This window comes from Psittacula echo, assembly GCF_963264785.1.
Source record: "Psittacula echo genome assembly, chromosome: 9".
In the NCBI taxonomy this organism is placed as follows: Eukaryota; Metazoa; Chordata; class Aves; order Psittaciformes; family Psittacidae; genus Psittacula; species Psittacula echo.
In genome coordinates, this window is record NC_137745.1 from 8,989,670 (window position 1) to 9,006,289 (window position 16,620).

Below are 16,620 nucleotides of genomic sequence, written 5' to 3' on the forward strand. Positions count from 1 at the left end.
ATGTAAAATAAATTCTGGCTATCTTACAAGTGTTTTACAGAAACCTTTTGAACAAGCATTACTTATTAAAACTCCCTGTGGCTGCCTATTTATAGGGAAGTGACCCTTCTCCTATAGTGTTTCATGATCAGATAGGCACTATTTGTGAACCAGCTTCCTTCTCACTCCTAATTTTGCAGACATCCATTTGTATATGCTATTTGCCCAGGCAGGGTTTGTGCTCACACAAACACATCATAAATCTGGTGCAGGACTGTGCCAGAAGATGCTGGCTGATATTAACCTTGTGCCTCCAATATCCAGAAAAAACATTTTGAGAGCCTGACCCTGCAGCAGGGAAAGCTGTATGGCAAAGGACCCTTTGCCCTCTTGACACCATTTGCTTTTATTCTTCTGCTGCCTAAGTCGGACATCACTCTTAGAACAAAGCCCCCTTACTGTAAGTGGCTGCTACTGTAGGCATTGCGTGTGAGCACGGGGGTTGTAGGCATGCTTCTCCCCCCATGGGGCTGGGGTGGCCGGTCCAGAGTTCGGTAAGGGCTGCTGTGAGTCGAAAGCAGGTCCCTGTAATGAAGAGAACAATCCCAGTTGGGTTAAACACCACACAAGTCACAGCACATACAATATGTGCACCCTAAATCTTGAAAAAACAAAGTGAAGCGCAGAAAAACCAGGGAAGGGCATAACTGCACATGCTTCTCCATAAAAACCCAAAACTGTTAAACAGGAAGAAAAATTCAACCCCTTCTTGTGCTTCAAGGGAGATCTCAGTATGACCGGTAGGACAAGCTGCTGTCAAAGGACAGAAGTATGGAATAGAAGAGGCAGCTAGAGAAGCAAAGGAATTGAGTTTTAAAAGGAAGCACGTCACAGCTAAATGGTTACATATGGCTATAATTCAACTTGTGAACTTCACATGGAAGTATGCTCTGCTTATCTTGAGGGACAGACAAGAAAAGTGCAAGGACATGACATTGCCCAAAACTTCAACACATTTTTAAAGCATGCCTTCAACAGCCTGCCATGCAAGACACAGTCAGAGAAGTAGCAAGATCAGTGGGAATCCTTGGACTGAAAACAACTAGCACGGGTATGGTTTGGTGTTACCTGAACCCATTAAACTCAGTTATCAGGAAAACTACAAGTCATTTAATACTGAAAATGAACCACAGAAATGGAGACAAAGGGTGACAGTACTGGTGGGCACAAGCAATTCCTTAAGTACAGCACTTGCTATCGAATTTCTCACCTCAAATCTCTTCGCAAAGATTATGCTACCCTACCCTTTCAGAGACCATGACAACTACTTATACACACTTTAGTTACTAAACAGGAAATGTAGCTCCCATCACCAAATCCTGTAATCACAGAGGACTGTGGAAGCTCCACTGGAGTGCCCACAGTACCAGCAGTAAGACAGAGCTGATGCCAGCAAGGCAGAGAGCACGGCAGCCCTGAGATCTGCCCTACCTGGAGTGTCTGGTTTCCAAGAGCTGCTCGTTTATGGATGACTTTCTGAGATGAATTCTCTCCACCCCGAGGGACTTTGGTGGAGGAAGCCTTGGAGAAAGCTGTGCCGAGCTGGGTCTCTGTGCTGCCACAGGAAGCGATTCGCTGACTGTTGGAAAAGAGTATGTATTCTGTTAGCAAAATCCTTGATATTTTGCCCTATATGCAAACCTGTGGCCCCTAAGCAGAAACACTTTGCACTACAGAGACAAGAGAAGTAGTGACTTTAGAAAGGCTCTCCTGCTTGCACTGAGCTCTCCTCCACATGGACAGGCCACTCTGGAGGCTCAAACAAATCTCAGCACCACTGACTCCTATGGAGTTTGGAGCTGTGCCAGATCACATATGGAATCTCCTTGGGAAAACACCTGTTTGGAGCCTTGAAATCCTTCCCAGAGCCGAGCAGGCAAACTCAGCCTCTGCAAAGGCCAGTTCCTCTCCCTCACCTTCCAGCTCTTTACGTGAAAATGACATTTGAAGAGTTAGTTTTGAAATACAACCTGAAAGGGACTAACTTCAAAGGCGACTGAATGAGCAAAGAACTGACAGACACATTTGGCTGAAGGCAATTGGAAAGATGCTAGTCTGATCCTTGTTCCCACTTTGCTTATGGCATAATTCAGGTCCCATCAGAGCCAACAGGAAACTCCAACTAATACATATAAATGCAGCACGAGCATCACAGAGAACCCGTTCACAAGCCAGAGCCCCGGCTCTACTTCTACTTGACAAGCAGGAATCAGCTGTAACTCCATTTTTAAAGCACCAGATGGGTTGTACAAGACTAAAACTGGGACAAACTGAGATCGGAATCAGGCCCTAACTAAAAAGTGAGTAATAATTTAGATAATGCTTGTCCCCAAATGATCATTATCCAGTTTAAGGGAGAGGCAAGCCAAGTCCTTTCCACCTAGTGGAACAGGGCGTGAATGTGTGTGTCTCTGGGTGTGTGTGTGAAATGAGTAAGCTGAGCAAACACTATACCCATGCAAGATGCAAGCTCACCAGGTAACAAACGTAAACAGATCGTTAATACCAGTGACTGTTCTGGTTTTTGTTAGGTTTTATAGTAGCTGTGAGGACAGAAGGGCTGAGCAAATCCTCCCCGATGCTCATCCACCTCTGGCCAGGTCCTAGGGATGAAGTGTCTGACGTACACAGTGGCCTCAGCTTGCAGGCTCGTCACATTAAAAAGCAACCGCCTTCTCTAGAGATGACTCCAATCAGCTCACTGAGCAGAAACTTTCAATAACTAATCCATTATGAGGAAAGACGTTCCTGGTTAAGCTCTCGTTTCCTTTGCTATGAAGTATTTTGTCATTGAAAGCCACCAAAACAGCATACTAAAGGACATGAAGTCAAAGGAATGTCTCTGAACACAGGCAGAAAAGGATAAGCATCATACCATCATCATAGGTGGTGGTATCGGACAGGGAGCTGCTCTCAGATGGAATTATATCATCTGTGAATGAAAACAAGCATTTTAAGCATAGGAGACCTGACATCAATTTCCAAGTACCCCATAGAGTCCATTTTCTACAGCTTCAGAGCCAGATGCTATTAATAATGCTGCAATCTCTATGCTTTAGCTCTTAACAGCCTGAAGACAGTCCTGCTTTGCAGTATATCACGACTCAGCTGTGTTCACTGCAGCTCAGCAAGCTGCCTATGTAATTATCAAAGGAGATCTTTCTTTTTCAGCTGCAGCAGAAATTGGGCCAAGATTACAAAGGTGTTTTCCACCCAATTTCCAACAGATCTCACAGGGTGTTTCTGTGCTTCATTAGCAGTCAGGAGCCTACACAAACATGTAGATATCTTGGCTGCTAGCACCTAACCTCCTCTAGGTACACCTGAAATCCCACCAGGTAGGTATGAAATGCCTTCCGAAATCTGGCATTCACTTCCGAGTGTTTCATCAGCATACCAAGTCTGTTTCAACTGAATTAATACCCAACCAGAATAATCCCACTGATTTCTATCAAGTTATTGCAAATTCCAGCAACACAGATTGCAGTAACTGTTTTACGGACATTACACATTTCTTCTGTTTCTTTTACACTCATTTATTCATAAAGCTTTACTGCACCAGCCTGGCCTCTCACCTTCGCACCACACACTACCACTTGCTCAGAAACAGGCTGTCCTTGCTCAGGTTTAGAACAGAGCAGCAGCCAAATTAGGCAGATGATAAAACGCAGGGCTAGAGATACTTAACCCAAAGAAAAAAATCTGTTCCTAGGCTGTTTCTGGCAAGACACAGCACTGTGGGGGTAAAAGTTGACATGGACCTCTATGCATGAGGGGAAGGAAGCCAGAAATAAGACAGTAGCAGCCACTTTGTGTACGACACTTGCTTCCTCCATCAGAGCACATGCAATGTATGTTACTCTCTTGCTGTCACGCTTTGCTGAGAGGAAAGGTCTGGTTACAAGAATGTGGTAAATAAAGCAGCTTTTCAACAGCAGCAAAACATCAGGGCTGGCCCCTGCCCTGAGGGGACTTGTCAGACCACCGAGGATGGGCTGCAGCTCTGCCTGCAATCTGACACTGGGAAAAAAACTTCAGGGGAGTTTATTCACATGAATTTGACCATGTGGTGATGAAATATGGAACTGGGCCCACTGCAAGGAGGTTAAAAAAGTCCAACAGCCTAACTCTACACTGGTGGATTCACGTGGGGTCTGCAGTGCTGACATATGGGGCAGGTCTGAATTCAAATCCCAAATCTGAGCAATTACCCGCAAAAGGGCAATTTTACACCTCTGGACTACAGAGGAGGTAAAAGAGAGTGGAACATGGCAAGCAGGAGACAGTCCAGGATGTCCTTCACTTCCCACTGCTTGGTGGCTGGGATGAGAATGGCTGTGGTTTGATTCAATAAATCAATGTTACTATTTAACATGTTATTTCCAACGAGTCACTCCCCAGATTTACAGATGCAAGTGACTCATCACTGCTCAGCCTTCTGAAACTCTGAGCCCGAGAGTACCGTCAGCAATGGTGAAAACTTTACACCTAAAATCAATTATTAAAGCAGAGTTCTGCTTTAGGTAAACAAATACATACTTCACTGCAAGAGTCAGGAACTGGAAGGGAATGCAGCTAACTTATGCTAGCTAAGTATTTGCTGTGTTGCAGTCTCTACCTGCAGGGAGACCTTCCAAGACAGGGAGTCTATTCAATTCTGTCTATGTTTCCCTTCTCAGACAGCAAACAAGGATGTCATGTTCCAAATGTTGCGAAATGATGGGCTAAACGTATAAGGACCAACTCCCAAGTTTCTTGTTTGCACAACAGGACAAAAAACTGCCTGCAACAAACAAGTGACTGACTGGATGCTGCCTTCAATAGCTTCCTGGTTTTTACTACACATCACATGTTCCAGGTAATACAGGATCTCCCACAATTAGTATCCAGATTGGTGAGCAAGAGACTGTGAAAACCAGATGTTTTCCCTCATCTCTGTCAATCAGGAACTAGCTGGGCCACATTAAATAGCGATCATTAACCTTTCAGAATAAGCACTTTGTGATGACAGATAGCCCAGTGCTGCTGCGGTTTTTGCTGGGTAAGAATCCAAACCAAGCTCTCAGTGGGAATGGGACACAGCAAAGGTTTCTCCAACATAAACCTGGCAGTGCACAGTAGAAGGGTCTCCTCCAGGGAAAATACAAGTTGGCAAGAGGTCTCATCTCAAGGGCCAGTAAGAGGGTATTCAATATAAACAGCAGAAAAATCTGGCATTTTCTTTCCTACTTAGTAATTCTCAGGAAAAACCCCACTAACCTCACAAACCAACATTTCCTCTGGGACAAAGGCAGGAGGGGGGGAAAGGAGAAATCAATTAAACATTAACAATTACCCGCATACATTCTCCACAGAGAGAGTAAAACATGTCCTAAACCTGTTAATCCCTACAGAAACTAGAGGAGCCTGCAATACCTATGAGATTTTACTACCTCCAAACTCCTTCAAGTTTGAGATGCTAGCAAGTTTTCTATGCTTTTATCCTATGAAGTAGCAAGAATCTCACCTCCCTTAGGGGAAATCACACTTTCAGAATGAAGGGGCCAAAGGTACCTGCTTTCACTGTGCTCATCACTGGCAAATACATTTAGTCAAAATTCTGTTTGCCACTATTTGCATTCATAAACTCTTGTACTGCATTTCTCTCTTCCTGGAAATCAGTGATTTTTAATCGAGAAACAAAGTCTTTTAATCTTTATTTCCTCAACCCTATAGAAAAAACTCACATGGTCTATTTTTGCTAGAAGTGAAGCACTGCAGAAAGGAAAGGAGAGAGATCATGCACATGGCAGCTTAGACATACAACTGCACTCAACACACTGAATTCAGACACCACACCAGTTTCAGCTGAGATGCTCTTGCCAGAACCTTCTATGTACAGCACCTCAGCCCATACCGGTACTGGAACGTGTCTGCGCTTGTTCCTAGAACTGCAGCTTATCCTGCCCTTAGCCTATAAGCAATGCACTTAGCATATCAGATGCAGTAATTGCTTCTCTTTTTTTCTTACTTAACTGCCTTGCAGAAGATAAAAACCATATAGAGAAGATGTAAAAGAACTTGTAAATGAGCCAACTACTGTTTTTTTAACCCTGTTTTCATCAGAACATGGGGAATTCTCTTGTTTACCTGGTAGAGTAAGAGCTGATTTCTGGGTTGGTTTTTTGCCACACTTGATTCTGTATTCGTTTATGGAATTTTCTATCTCTTGCAGCTTTTTTACAGCCTCAGCGTACTCCTGCTTTCTTTTCTTCTTCACATTCTTGCAGAGGTCCGGCTCACTGGCAAGTTTCTTTGCAGCTTCCACCAGCTTTTGCTGTATGATGAAATTGCTCTCCAAGTCCTGTAAAGCGGGGTCCTGCAAATTCATGAGATGAGTTACTTGCTTGCACTCTGGGCAGAAGCTACCAACAAAGTTTACTGAACAGAAGATCTGCTTTTGTGGTAATGAAGTGAAATCTTGAGCACAAAGCACAACAATACCAGTTTATACACAAGGCAATCTCAGCATGCCAAATATTTAGACCTTTAGTGTAAGATTATGAGATCTCTTTGAGAAAAGTCCAATGTTTCTCAAGCCTGGGTGACATAGCCACCTAAATTCAGGTTTTGACAGCTAAACCTCCTGCTTTGAGTCCAAGCCTGAAAATGTCTGTTCAAAATCTCTCTCTGCTGGAAAAACAGGAATTGGTATCACCATACCGATGTAACAGGGAGTTGGAGGCTTTAATTCATTGTTTGTAAACAACTCTGAGAAGCTCAAATAAAAGGCACTGTAAAAGTTCTAAGCAATACATTATTAAATCTGGTCAGGAGGATTTTGTTTCAATAGCATTTAAGCAGTTTACATAAAATCTGTTTGCTGCAGCCATGGATTACACCAGTCCTGTGAGCCAGGGCAGCGAGTTTTTGGTGAAAGACAGATGCAAAGTCCACAACAGCTACTTACTACTTGCACGATACAGCTTGTTAACAAATCTCACGAGGAATAGGGGTAATGGTATGTGTCTAGAAACTGCAAATATCTGAATTACCATATCTCCTGAGTCAGTCTCTGCCAGCAAAGTTCGTATGAGCTTCTTGAGCAATATAGAGTTTTTATTTAGGTGGAACTTGCATTAAGCCAGAGATAAATCTCCTCCTCCTGTCACCTGTCACACAACTATGCTCAGAACAGATGATTTTGCAAGTGCACACCCCTGCAGCATTCTGGGTTCAAGTGCAATCTCATCGCGACACAAATCAATGCTCAAGAACAGCTCCTAGCTATAGGTTGCCAAATGGTGTTACACACCTGCTCTTCTCTACTTACCAGCAAAATGGCCATTAAAATTCAAGCAGCGTGGCCAAATCAGGGGTTCTGGTCAGGGGATGTTAAGGCCTTTTAAACCAGCCAATTTCCTGGTCATTTCAAAGGCAGCATAGCTGAAATAAGGGTAGTACCCATCTACATTTCCCAGCCTATGCAAGCAGCTGCCTCCTCTTAAACAATCAGGGAAGAGCTGGATTATTTACAAGTAGCTTTGGCCACCGGTCTGGCCACCCCACCTCTGCTGAGAAAACAAACTGCAGCGCTCACCTCTTCACTCGGGAGCAGGTTGTCATCCAGCTTGAACGCCGTGCCAACACGTCTCCTGACCTGGGGAGGTTCCTCTCCAGCGCTCAGAGGATACTCCTTGGGCATCTTGCCTGTCAGTTCCTAGGGAACAGAAAAGGCTCCACATGAAGATCCAGAGGGAGAGAAGGGCTCTCACCCACCCTGGACCCAATGTAAGGTACAGGTCTCACCGCCTCTCGCAGGCAGATTTTCTTCAGCTCCTCAACCTTCTGAAGCAGCTCTTCCTGAAGGAGTTTCTCTTTCTTCTTTAGTTCTGTGATTTTCTCCTTCTTTTGTTCCTCACTGACCTCTGAATCCTGAGAGCCTGAAAAACATATGCTCTCTATCAGAGGATTTGCAGGTAAAAGCCTTTTTTTTTCTGATCAAGTAAGCTGAGATCTCCCCAGAGCAGCCCAGCAAAACAACGCATTATTCAAAGCACTATGTCCAGCTCCTGTGTGATCCAGCAAGCAGGCTTTTAGGACATCTGCACTCTTCCAAACCCCCAGTATATAAGCTTGCATGGGAAGTCCCACGTATACACTGAAAACCCACCACCCAAAATACAAATCATTGCATTAGGGGTGGTATCTACAATATACTTGGTATTTTAGCTTTGATTTTGGTATCGAGATAGACACTTGGGCTTCACATGGAGGCACCTACATGCAGCAGCCAGGTTTTTACCTTCCCCCTCTTTCACTCCTCCACAGTCAAGGGACACATCTAAAGTCCATTCCAGAGCTGAGCTTTATTTGGAAGCATTTATCTTCTCTGCTCATTTCTGAGGAAGCTTAGGGCAAATTTCCCCTCAGACTTCGATCACTCATTCAGGGACTGACTGACTGGTAAATGGTACCAAATTATTCATGGACCAAGAGTATATGGGTGCTTATCCAGCCAGCATATTTTTATTTCCTTTTATTTAGTTACAGGGGAGAAACAGCAGATTATAACACTGCTGCCACTCTTCCAGATAGATAAATAATACATGCCTTCACATATGTCACTGTATTTATAGTCAGCTAGCCTTATTTTCCCTTTTTACATACCCAATCCCCGCTGTACTTCACTACCCCGCATTTACATGAAGTATTTACCTGATGAGATCAAACTGCCATTGCTGGCCATAATAAGCTGGTTCTTTGCCTCCAAAGTCACTAGCTTTGAAACTTTTGGTGTTCCCATGTCTGTCAGATCCATGGCAATGTCATCCAAACTTCTGGCTGAAGGAATTTTTGCCTGCAGGAGTTTGGGAACAAAAAAATCCACCCTCATCAAGTTACCTCTAATGACCCTCAGAACATGAAGATGACGTTTCACACCTCATCTGCCACAAAATTAAGGGCTAAAGCAATAGCATCATGCAGGGAGGTTGTGGTGCACAGGGCTGCACTGGCATTCCTCTCCCTCTCTGACCCCAAAGCCTGAACCATCTCCCAGCTCAAAATCTCTTTGCTGTTTGCACTGTGTTCAAACTGAACTCAAGACAGAGACAAAAATAAAAGCAGATTAAGCACTGAGATGTGGGAATTCCCTCTTCTGTGATTACACTTCCATAGCCCTTAATTGCAGGCAGGCTAAAATGGATCAAATGACAATAGTGTCTCTAATAGTCTGCTCAAAAAGCCGACAAAAAAAGTGTAGTTTTTCTCTGGAAAGTAGTTCATCCGTGGAAAAACACACACCAGAGGATATACAGGAAAGGTGTTGAGACTTATGCCACAGCAAAATACCTTGCAACTTACTTTGCTTTGCTTTCTGTCCAAGTAAAACTGGTGTTGACTGATTGCCATCACCCAGATGGACTTGATCAGAGACGTGTTTGCATACCAGGTCTGCACTACCAGTCCGCTCTGACCAAAGGTCCTTCTTGACACTGAAATTCTGAGAGGGTGAAAAGAAATGCAATTTCAAGACAGGTCTTTGAGGTTTAAAGTCCCAAGTGCCTCTGTTATAACCAGGCAAGGCTCAGCCTTTATTTTAGAGGTGTGAAAACTCAGATTTCTTTCTCAAACACCACCCAGTGCTGCCTCAAAGGCTCTTTCTTCTTGGGAAGGACCTTGTGGGGAAGACACAGGAAAGCAGCCTGTGGGTGAGCTCCCACTCTAACCAGCAGTGCTCCTGTGGGGCTCCGAAGGCTCATGCTCAGAGGAGGGAGCCGTGCTATCAAAGTGGAGAGGAGAAGGTGAGCACGAAAGTTGTGTCTCCGTCCTGGGTGCTGTCCTCCCAGGTCTCCTGCTGCACAGGCACATGACAGCAGCCTCTCAGGGAAGGGTGTTGTAAAGTGAGCAATGACAAATAGCCCTCCCTCTGCTCCAACAACTCCCTCAGTGGACATCACAGGCAAGCTGAGCGAACACCCAGAGCTGCAACACATCAGCAGTCACTCCAGGTTGCTCACTATGACTGTGACCTTCCATGCAAGCACTACCTGCCTGCCCATCATCACAGCCCAGATCCAGCCCCAGTCTGCCCTGCCAAGCGCAGGACCAGGCTCAGCGCCGCAAAGTCCAGAGTAAACTCAGGTCCGCGTTGGATTTCAGAGGCACCTCCCAGCTCATCCGCTAACATGAGATGATGAATCCCCAGTTTGGGTAAAGCCTCATCCCACTGCTCCCTCTGCTTCCTCCAGCCTTACCTGCGGGGATCGTGTACTTCCACAGCAAATTTCTTCTCACGGAAATAGAGGTTTTCCAGCTGTTTCCATTGAAAAAGCTAGGAGAATTGGGAAAGAGATGCAGAATGCTGTCACTACAAGAATCATCAATCTTCTCCCCCCAAGAATATGCAATTCCAGCCAATTACAATTCCCACGTATCTTCATCTATGGCATGGACTCAGCAACAACAACATGCCTAACATCCGTTAAAATAAGCACATATACATAAATATATAGGATGCCCCTTGAGTAATTTCACACTCTTACAGACAATGCACTGCAGACTGAGGATTTTGCCCATGACACGTTTCCATCAATAGCACACTTAACTTCACTGCTAGGAGTTCACAGAGATCTTGGGATGACACCTAAAGTCCTCTTCTCTCCAACCAAATGCAAAAATCTCTATACAAAGTAATTGCATACACACCTATCTCTTCCTTCAGTCACAACATCCCCAGGGAACAGCAACAACTCGGGGATAACCAAAACCTTTCTCTTGTGAAGACACTGGGTGAGAAATTTAGCATGACACGTTGGAGCAGGGGTACAACACGTACAGAGACAGAGCAGCTACGGGAGGAAGCCACCCCCAACGCGTACTTCTGTAAGGAAACGCAGATTTCCCGCAAAGTGCCAGCTGGGAGAAGAGATCAAAGTCAACCAGGGCTTGGCAGCTGCACCCGTGGGATCAGGATTGCGTAGGAATCTGCTCCCTGTGTGCACCGGCATTAGCCACCCTCTCGGAACCATCCATCAGGGGCTCTGATCCATCAGCATCCATCAGCATGGCTTTGGCAGAGCTGCTCCCGGCCCCTTGGTGCAGGTTTCTGCAGCAGCAGCATCTCCTGCCCCCTCTCCAGCAGTAGCAGGGTACACGGGTGCACACCGAGACCCGTTTGGGTGTCCCCAAGGATGTCACCTCAAGATGACAGGGTGTACAAGTGCAGCAGCACACGCTGTAGTTCACAGCTGGCTGCTCTCCAGAGCCACAGCCCACACGGAGGTACCTGAGGTACTTCCACCCAGGCTGGGCAGGCAGGGCCAGCGTGAAGAGGGAGAGCTCAGCTTGCAACATCACTGATGCATCAAGGCACCCGAGCCTTCAGGCGGTGCAGCCACCACACCACAAATCCCAGGACAGGAGACATTCCCTCCACCAAAACCCGACATGTCGTGCTCCGATTATGGAAGAGCTTCAAGTTGTGTAAAACAGTACCTATGACACTGTGCTGCATTTGAAATAATTAATACAGGCTGTAGATTAAACATAACCCAGTGTGTGAGTTTGCGGGGAAACCTGGCTCTTCCAGTGACCTTTCCCAGTGTTTAGTTAAAGCTTTCCTTTCTAGTACTACCATTTATCATGAGATCCTGCTAAATGAGAAATGCAGCAACGGGAAATGACATTTACTTCAACTAATAAGTCATCTTCTAGAAGATCATGGACTCTGCTGCTTAAGTACATTTACTTTTGTATCAAAGGCACCCTGCTCAGTCACACTGCTTTCAGAAGCAGAACTCTCTGCAACTTGGCATTAAACTTTTCAATAAATAAATATAAAATAAAAAACTTTAAATAGATTTTTTAAAGTAAACCACAAAGCAAGCAGCTCACTGTCTGTCAGGACACTGAGCAATGGCACCCGTGGGTGCTCCAGCACACAGGGACCCCCAACAGGACCCCATCAGCTCATCCTCCCCGCACAGCCCATCCCCGCACTCACCTCCCCACATCACCAGCCCCTTTGGGAAGCATCAAGGCCGACGTGAGCAGAGCAGCGCAGAGCAGGAGCCGGCCGCCGCGCCATCCCTGCCGGCCGGCGGACACGGCCGTGTCGGTGCCGCTCCGGCTTCACCTCCCACTGCTGACACACGCCTGACATCACCGCCTCTCCCGGCGGCGGCGCCTCCCGACCCGCCCTTTCCTCGGGATAAAGGGAAAACCCAACGGAGGGGAGAACACGAGGGGTTGTACCGAGGGGCTGCACCCCTTCAGCACACCTTGAGGACTTGCGGGGTGCTGAGGTGGGAGCCGGCATGGCGAGGGGGCTGCAGAGGGTGGTTAGCCCCCGAGTCCGCACCCTGCCTGCGTTGACTCATGCCGAGAGGCAACAGGTTCGACCAGAAGCATCGTGCGTGTTCCCGCTCCCACGCTCGTAAAAGCGATGGGCGTGTTTCAAACACGACCTCTGGAAAAGGAACTGCCTCGCTGCCTCTTATCGGGTTGTGGGTGATGACTCCCCCCCATCCCCTGTATCACTTCCTCTGGGGTTTTCCCCTCCGGATGCGCTTGGCATTCCCGAGGGCCTCGGGGAGAAGAGGTCACCTGTCTTAAGGGCAGTGGGGTGAAGAGGGTCACATCTGGCACTTAAGAAAACACAGCTGCCCCACCACCTTAAGCAGCCTCCTGCCCGGGCTGAGGGATACACCAGCACTCCTGCCATGAGGAGCTGCCTGTGCAAACCCCACACCAGCCCCCAGTGAGACGCATCCCTGATCATCCTCAATGCTGAGAAGGAAAAACTAATCCCCTTTGCATCTGTAAGAAAAACCTGCATGGAATTGCCTCAGGATGTGGGCAGAGCTTTGCCCCATTTCCTCCCCACCCTGTGAAATTCATCCCTGGCCAAGAAGGAGCTGACAGGCACCCCAAGCATTTGCAACCAGGTACGTTCAACACAAAGACATATGGGACAGCGATAACTCCAGCTCCCCTCCGTGATGCTCTGAGGCAGGAGAGACGGGGAAGTAGTGTTTGAAATTCTACACAGAGGGCACATTCTGTTCTTATGGACTTCAAAAGTGCCCCATCCTTAAGCTACCCCACTTCAGAACAATTCCTTAGCAATCATCTCCTCTAACAAACCCTCCTGCAGTTGGATCCTTAAAACAAAAGGCCAACGGACTAGTAGTATTTATGTAACTGCACTTCAAAATAATGCTGAATTAATGTATTAATGAGTTTCGGCCTAACATGCCTGGATTTATGAAGACAAAAAGAAAAGAAGGCCTCTACAAACACAGGCAAAAGAAAGAGAGTAATAAAGAATAAAGCAGAATAAGCCAAATGAAATCCTATAAACTCCCTCCAATAAAATTCTTTTAAATTGCAGTCAAAAGGCTGTCACTGCACTAGAGTTTTCCTGCTTCCTTCAAATACTCCTTAACCCCTCAAATACTCCTTAAGACATGTTTCTAAATCATTCGTCATTTTAATCTTACCTAAACTACAGGCATATTAAAAAGACAAAAGAGCTGTAAAAAAAATAAAGTCTGAAGGTGGTTTTTGAGGCTGGAAGAACAATTAGGAATAATTGCAATGTTTTTGTGGAAGTTTTGCAATGTACATTCTCTTTAACCAGATGATTAGGTCCACCTGAGCTAATGAATGTTTTCTTAATAGCCTTCCCATCCATTTAGATTGCCGGATCTTTAAAGGCTCCCAAAGACTCCCACTGAGCATAGCTAGGGCTTCGTATCTGACTCTACAGGCAGAGTTTGGCCTGGTCAGGGTTTGATTTCTGTCATTTTGGACAAGGCAGAGGAGATGCAAAACTCTCTGATCACACCTCATGGAGTTCTAAGCTTCCTCTATTTCAACTGTGATCCTCCCCAAGATACTACAGAACACTGAGAAAAAAGGTATCGCCCTCCTAACCCTCCTTCCCATATAAAAAGAGCCGTAATTGTAGTCTAACGAGACACAAAGCAGACACAGACAGCTTAAGTAGTAAGACACCTTAATAAAAGGAGCAGCTGGGTTTTTACCTGGCTGATCTCACATCCAGTTTTGAATAAAAGGCAAGTTTGTCTGGGCCTGACAGCAGGAAAATGGCCCCATCAGTACTGAAGGCAGGAGCTGGCTGTAGTACCAGCCCCGGGCACCACATGTGCCAGGGTTGTACCTGGGATGTTTCCAAGGCTGATGGCAAACTCTGACCCAAGAGCTAAATTATCCAGATCTCTGCATTTCCACCCACTGGGTAAGACTGGTGTGGAAGCACAAACCATGCTGCAGCATTCACAGCCTTTTCCTCGGGAAGCACATTCAAAGCACCTCGTGGTACGTGCAGTGCCTATAAGGAGGTTTGCCAACCAGCACCCCAGGAACAGGCTGGGAACAGCCATCTCCAGACAAATCTGGCAATTCAGACCAAGGAAACATAAAAGATTCCTGCCCACAGGAATGCACCCCACCCCAATGAAGGAAATTACCACCCTGGCGGCAACACTGGAAGAAGGGCTCTTTCAGCCCCTCCGCTACAGTTTGCAGTCTGGCACGCTACTGTCAACTGAAATACTATTATATTATTATCATTATTAGTATTAATTTTTATTATTTTTCTTATTTTTTAAATCACTGTGCCTGACAATGGAGGGAAGCACTGGAGATGGCAGAAGAGCCAAACGGCCCCACCTGCAGCAACTTCTGAGAGAAGGAGGCAGACAGCTCCTACCTGCGCCAGCATAAACTCGCAGAGCTTACCCAGAGGCATCCTTCATCTCTTGCATATTAAGCCAGTCCTCTAAAGCAAACTCTTCAATCACATTTTTTCCTAATTGATTATGCCTGGTTCTCACTAGCATTGGCATTAATGAGAGACCTTTCAGCACCAAACTGCCTCAAAACATGCATGTTTCGAGGCAGATGACACTCAACTTTCCACATATCTGGAAGGAACTGAATTTTAGAGCGGTTCCTAACAGCTCTGTGTTTATTTTAGGTAATTATGCAAGCTTAGTATCTTACATCTAAATCAATGCCTTTCACTTGGTGAGAAATAAACACTGTAAAAGAAATCTCTGCCTAATGAGATCCACCTGCTAAGAAGCCTGTACAAATGCTGTTCTGTTCTGAACCATTCAGCAAAGCAGGACAGCAAATTTACATTAAGCAAATATTCTCCAAGGGAAAACTTTCAGCATCAGCTCTTAGTATATGCAGAATTCAAAGGAAAATGTCATAATACCTCCTCCAAGCTTAGGAGTGTTGTATCCCCACAAACAGGAAGTCAGGCAAACATACTAGGAGGCTGGTGTGGATGAACAAGGAGGGCCTGGACAAATTCAGACACAAAAAGGAAGCCTACCAAGGGTGGAAACATGGATGTATTGCCTGGGAAGAATACACAGAAATTGTCTGAGCAGCCAGGGATCAGGTTAGGAAAGCTAAACTCCTGACGGAATTAAATCTGGCCAAGGACATCAAGGGCAACAGGAAAAGCTGCTATATGTACCTTGCTGATAAAAGGAAGACTAGAGAAAATGTGGGCTATCTCCATAAGGAAACGGGAGACCTGGTTACCTGGGGTATGGAACCTGAAGGTCTATGGGATGAGATGCATCCACAGTTCCAAGGAAAGAAAGTGGCTAAGCCACTATCCATCATATTTGAGAAGTCGTGGCAGTCCAGTTTCCCACTGACAGGAAAAGGGGAAACAAAACCCTCATTTTTAAAAAGGGAAAGTAAATGAGACTCAGCAAACTACAGACCGGTCAGTCTCACATTGGTGCCTGGCAAGAGCATGGAGCAGATTCTCCCTGAAAGTATACTAAGGCACACTGAAAATAAGGAGGTGACTGGTGACAGCCAACAGGGCTTCACTAAGGGCAAATTGTGCCTGACAAACATAGTGGCCTTTTACAACGGGGTTACAGTGTTGGTGGGTAAGGCAAAAGCAACTGATGCCATCTACCTGAACTAATGCAAAGCATTAGACACTGTCCTGTATGACATCCTTGTCCCGATACTGGAGAGACATCAATTTAATAGATGAACCACTTGGTGGATAAGGAATAACCTGGATGGTTGCTCTCCTCAGAGCCCCCTTTTGTCCAGGAAGCACCTGGAAGTGTTCCTCTCCTATGAAGACAGGCTGAGAGAGCTGGGCTTGTTCAGCTTGTTCAGAGAAGGCTCTGGGGAGACCTTAGAGCAGCTTTTCAGTACCTCAAGGGGGCCAGCAAGAAAGCTTTTACAAAGGCATGCAGGGATAGGCAAGGAAGAATGACTTTAAACTGAAAGAGGTAGATTTAGATAAGATACTAGGCAGAAGCTCTTCCCTGTGAGGGTGCTGAGGCGCTGGCACAGGGTGCCCAGAGAAGCTGTGGCTGCCCCATCCCTGGCAGTGTTGAAGGCCAGGTTGGACAGGGCTTGGAGCAACCTGGTGTAGTGTGAGGTGTCCCTGCCTGTGGCAGGGGGCTGGAAATAGATGACCTTTAAGGTCTGTTCCAACCCAAAACATTCTATGATAAATATTACCCGTTTCAAAACTAGTGTACTCTAACAAAAACACTTCTGAGAACATAATGTATTCAAGAC

At 45.9% G+C, this 16,620-nt stretch overlaps 1 protein-coding gene across 1 annotated transcript in view; it reads right to left on the bottom strand.

Moving 5' to 3' along the window:
* Nucleotides 1–16,620, bottom strand: part of FRMD4B (FERM domain containing 4B) — a gene marked incomplete at its 5' end in the record, with an annotated part of 61,003 nt that overhangs the window by 5,366 nt on the left and 39,017 nt on the right. Inside the window, 9 exons of the mRNA XM_080625541.1 lie at nt 439–564; nt 1,471–1,618; nt 2,915–2,971; nt 6,169–6,397; nt 7,619–7,738; nt 7,828–7,961; nt 8,737–8,878; nt 9,385–9,523; nt 10,278–10,354. Coding sequence (XP_080481667.1) covers nt 439–564; nt 1,471–1,618; nt 2,915–2,971; nt 6,169–6,397; nt 7,619–7,738; nt 7,828–7,961; nt 8,737–8,878; nt 9,385–9,523; nt 10,278–10,354 — 1,172 coding nt within the window. The remainder of the gene's footprint in view (nt 1–438; nt 565–1,470; nt 1,619–2,914; nt 2,972–6,168; nt 6,398–7,618; nt 7,739–7,827; nt 7,962–8,736; nt 8,879–9,384; nt 9,524–10,277; nt 10,355–16,620) is intronic.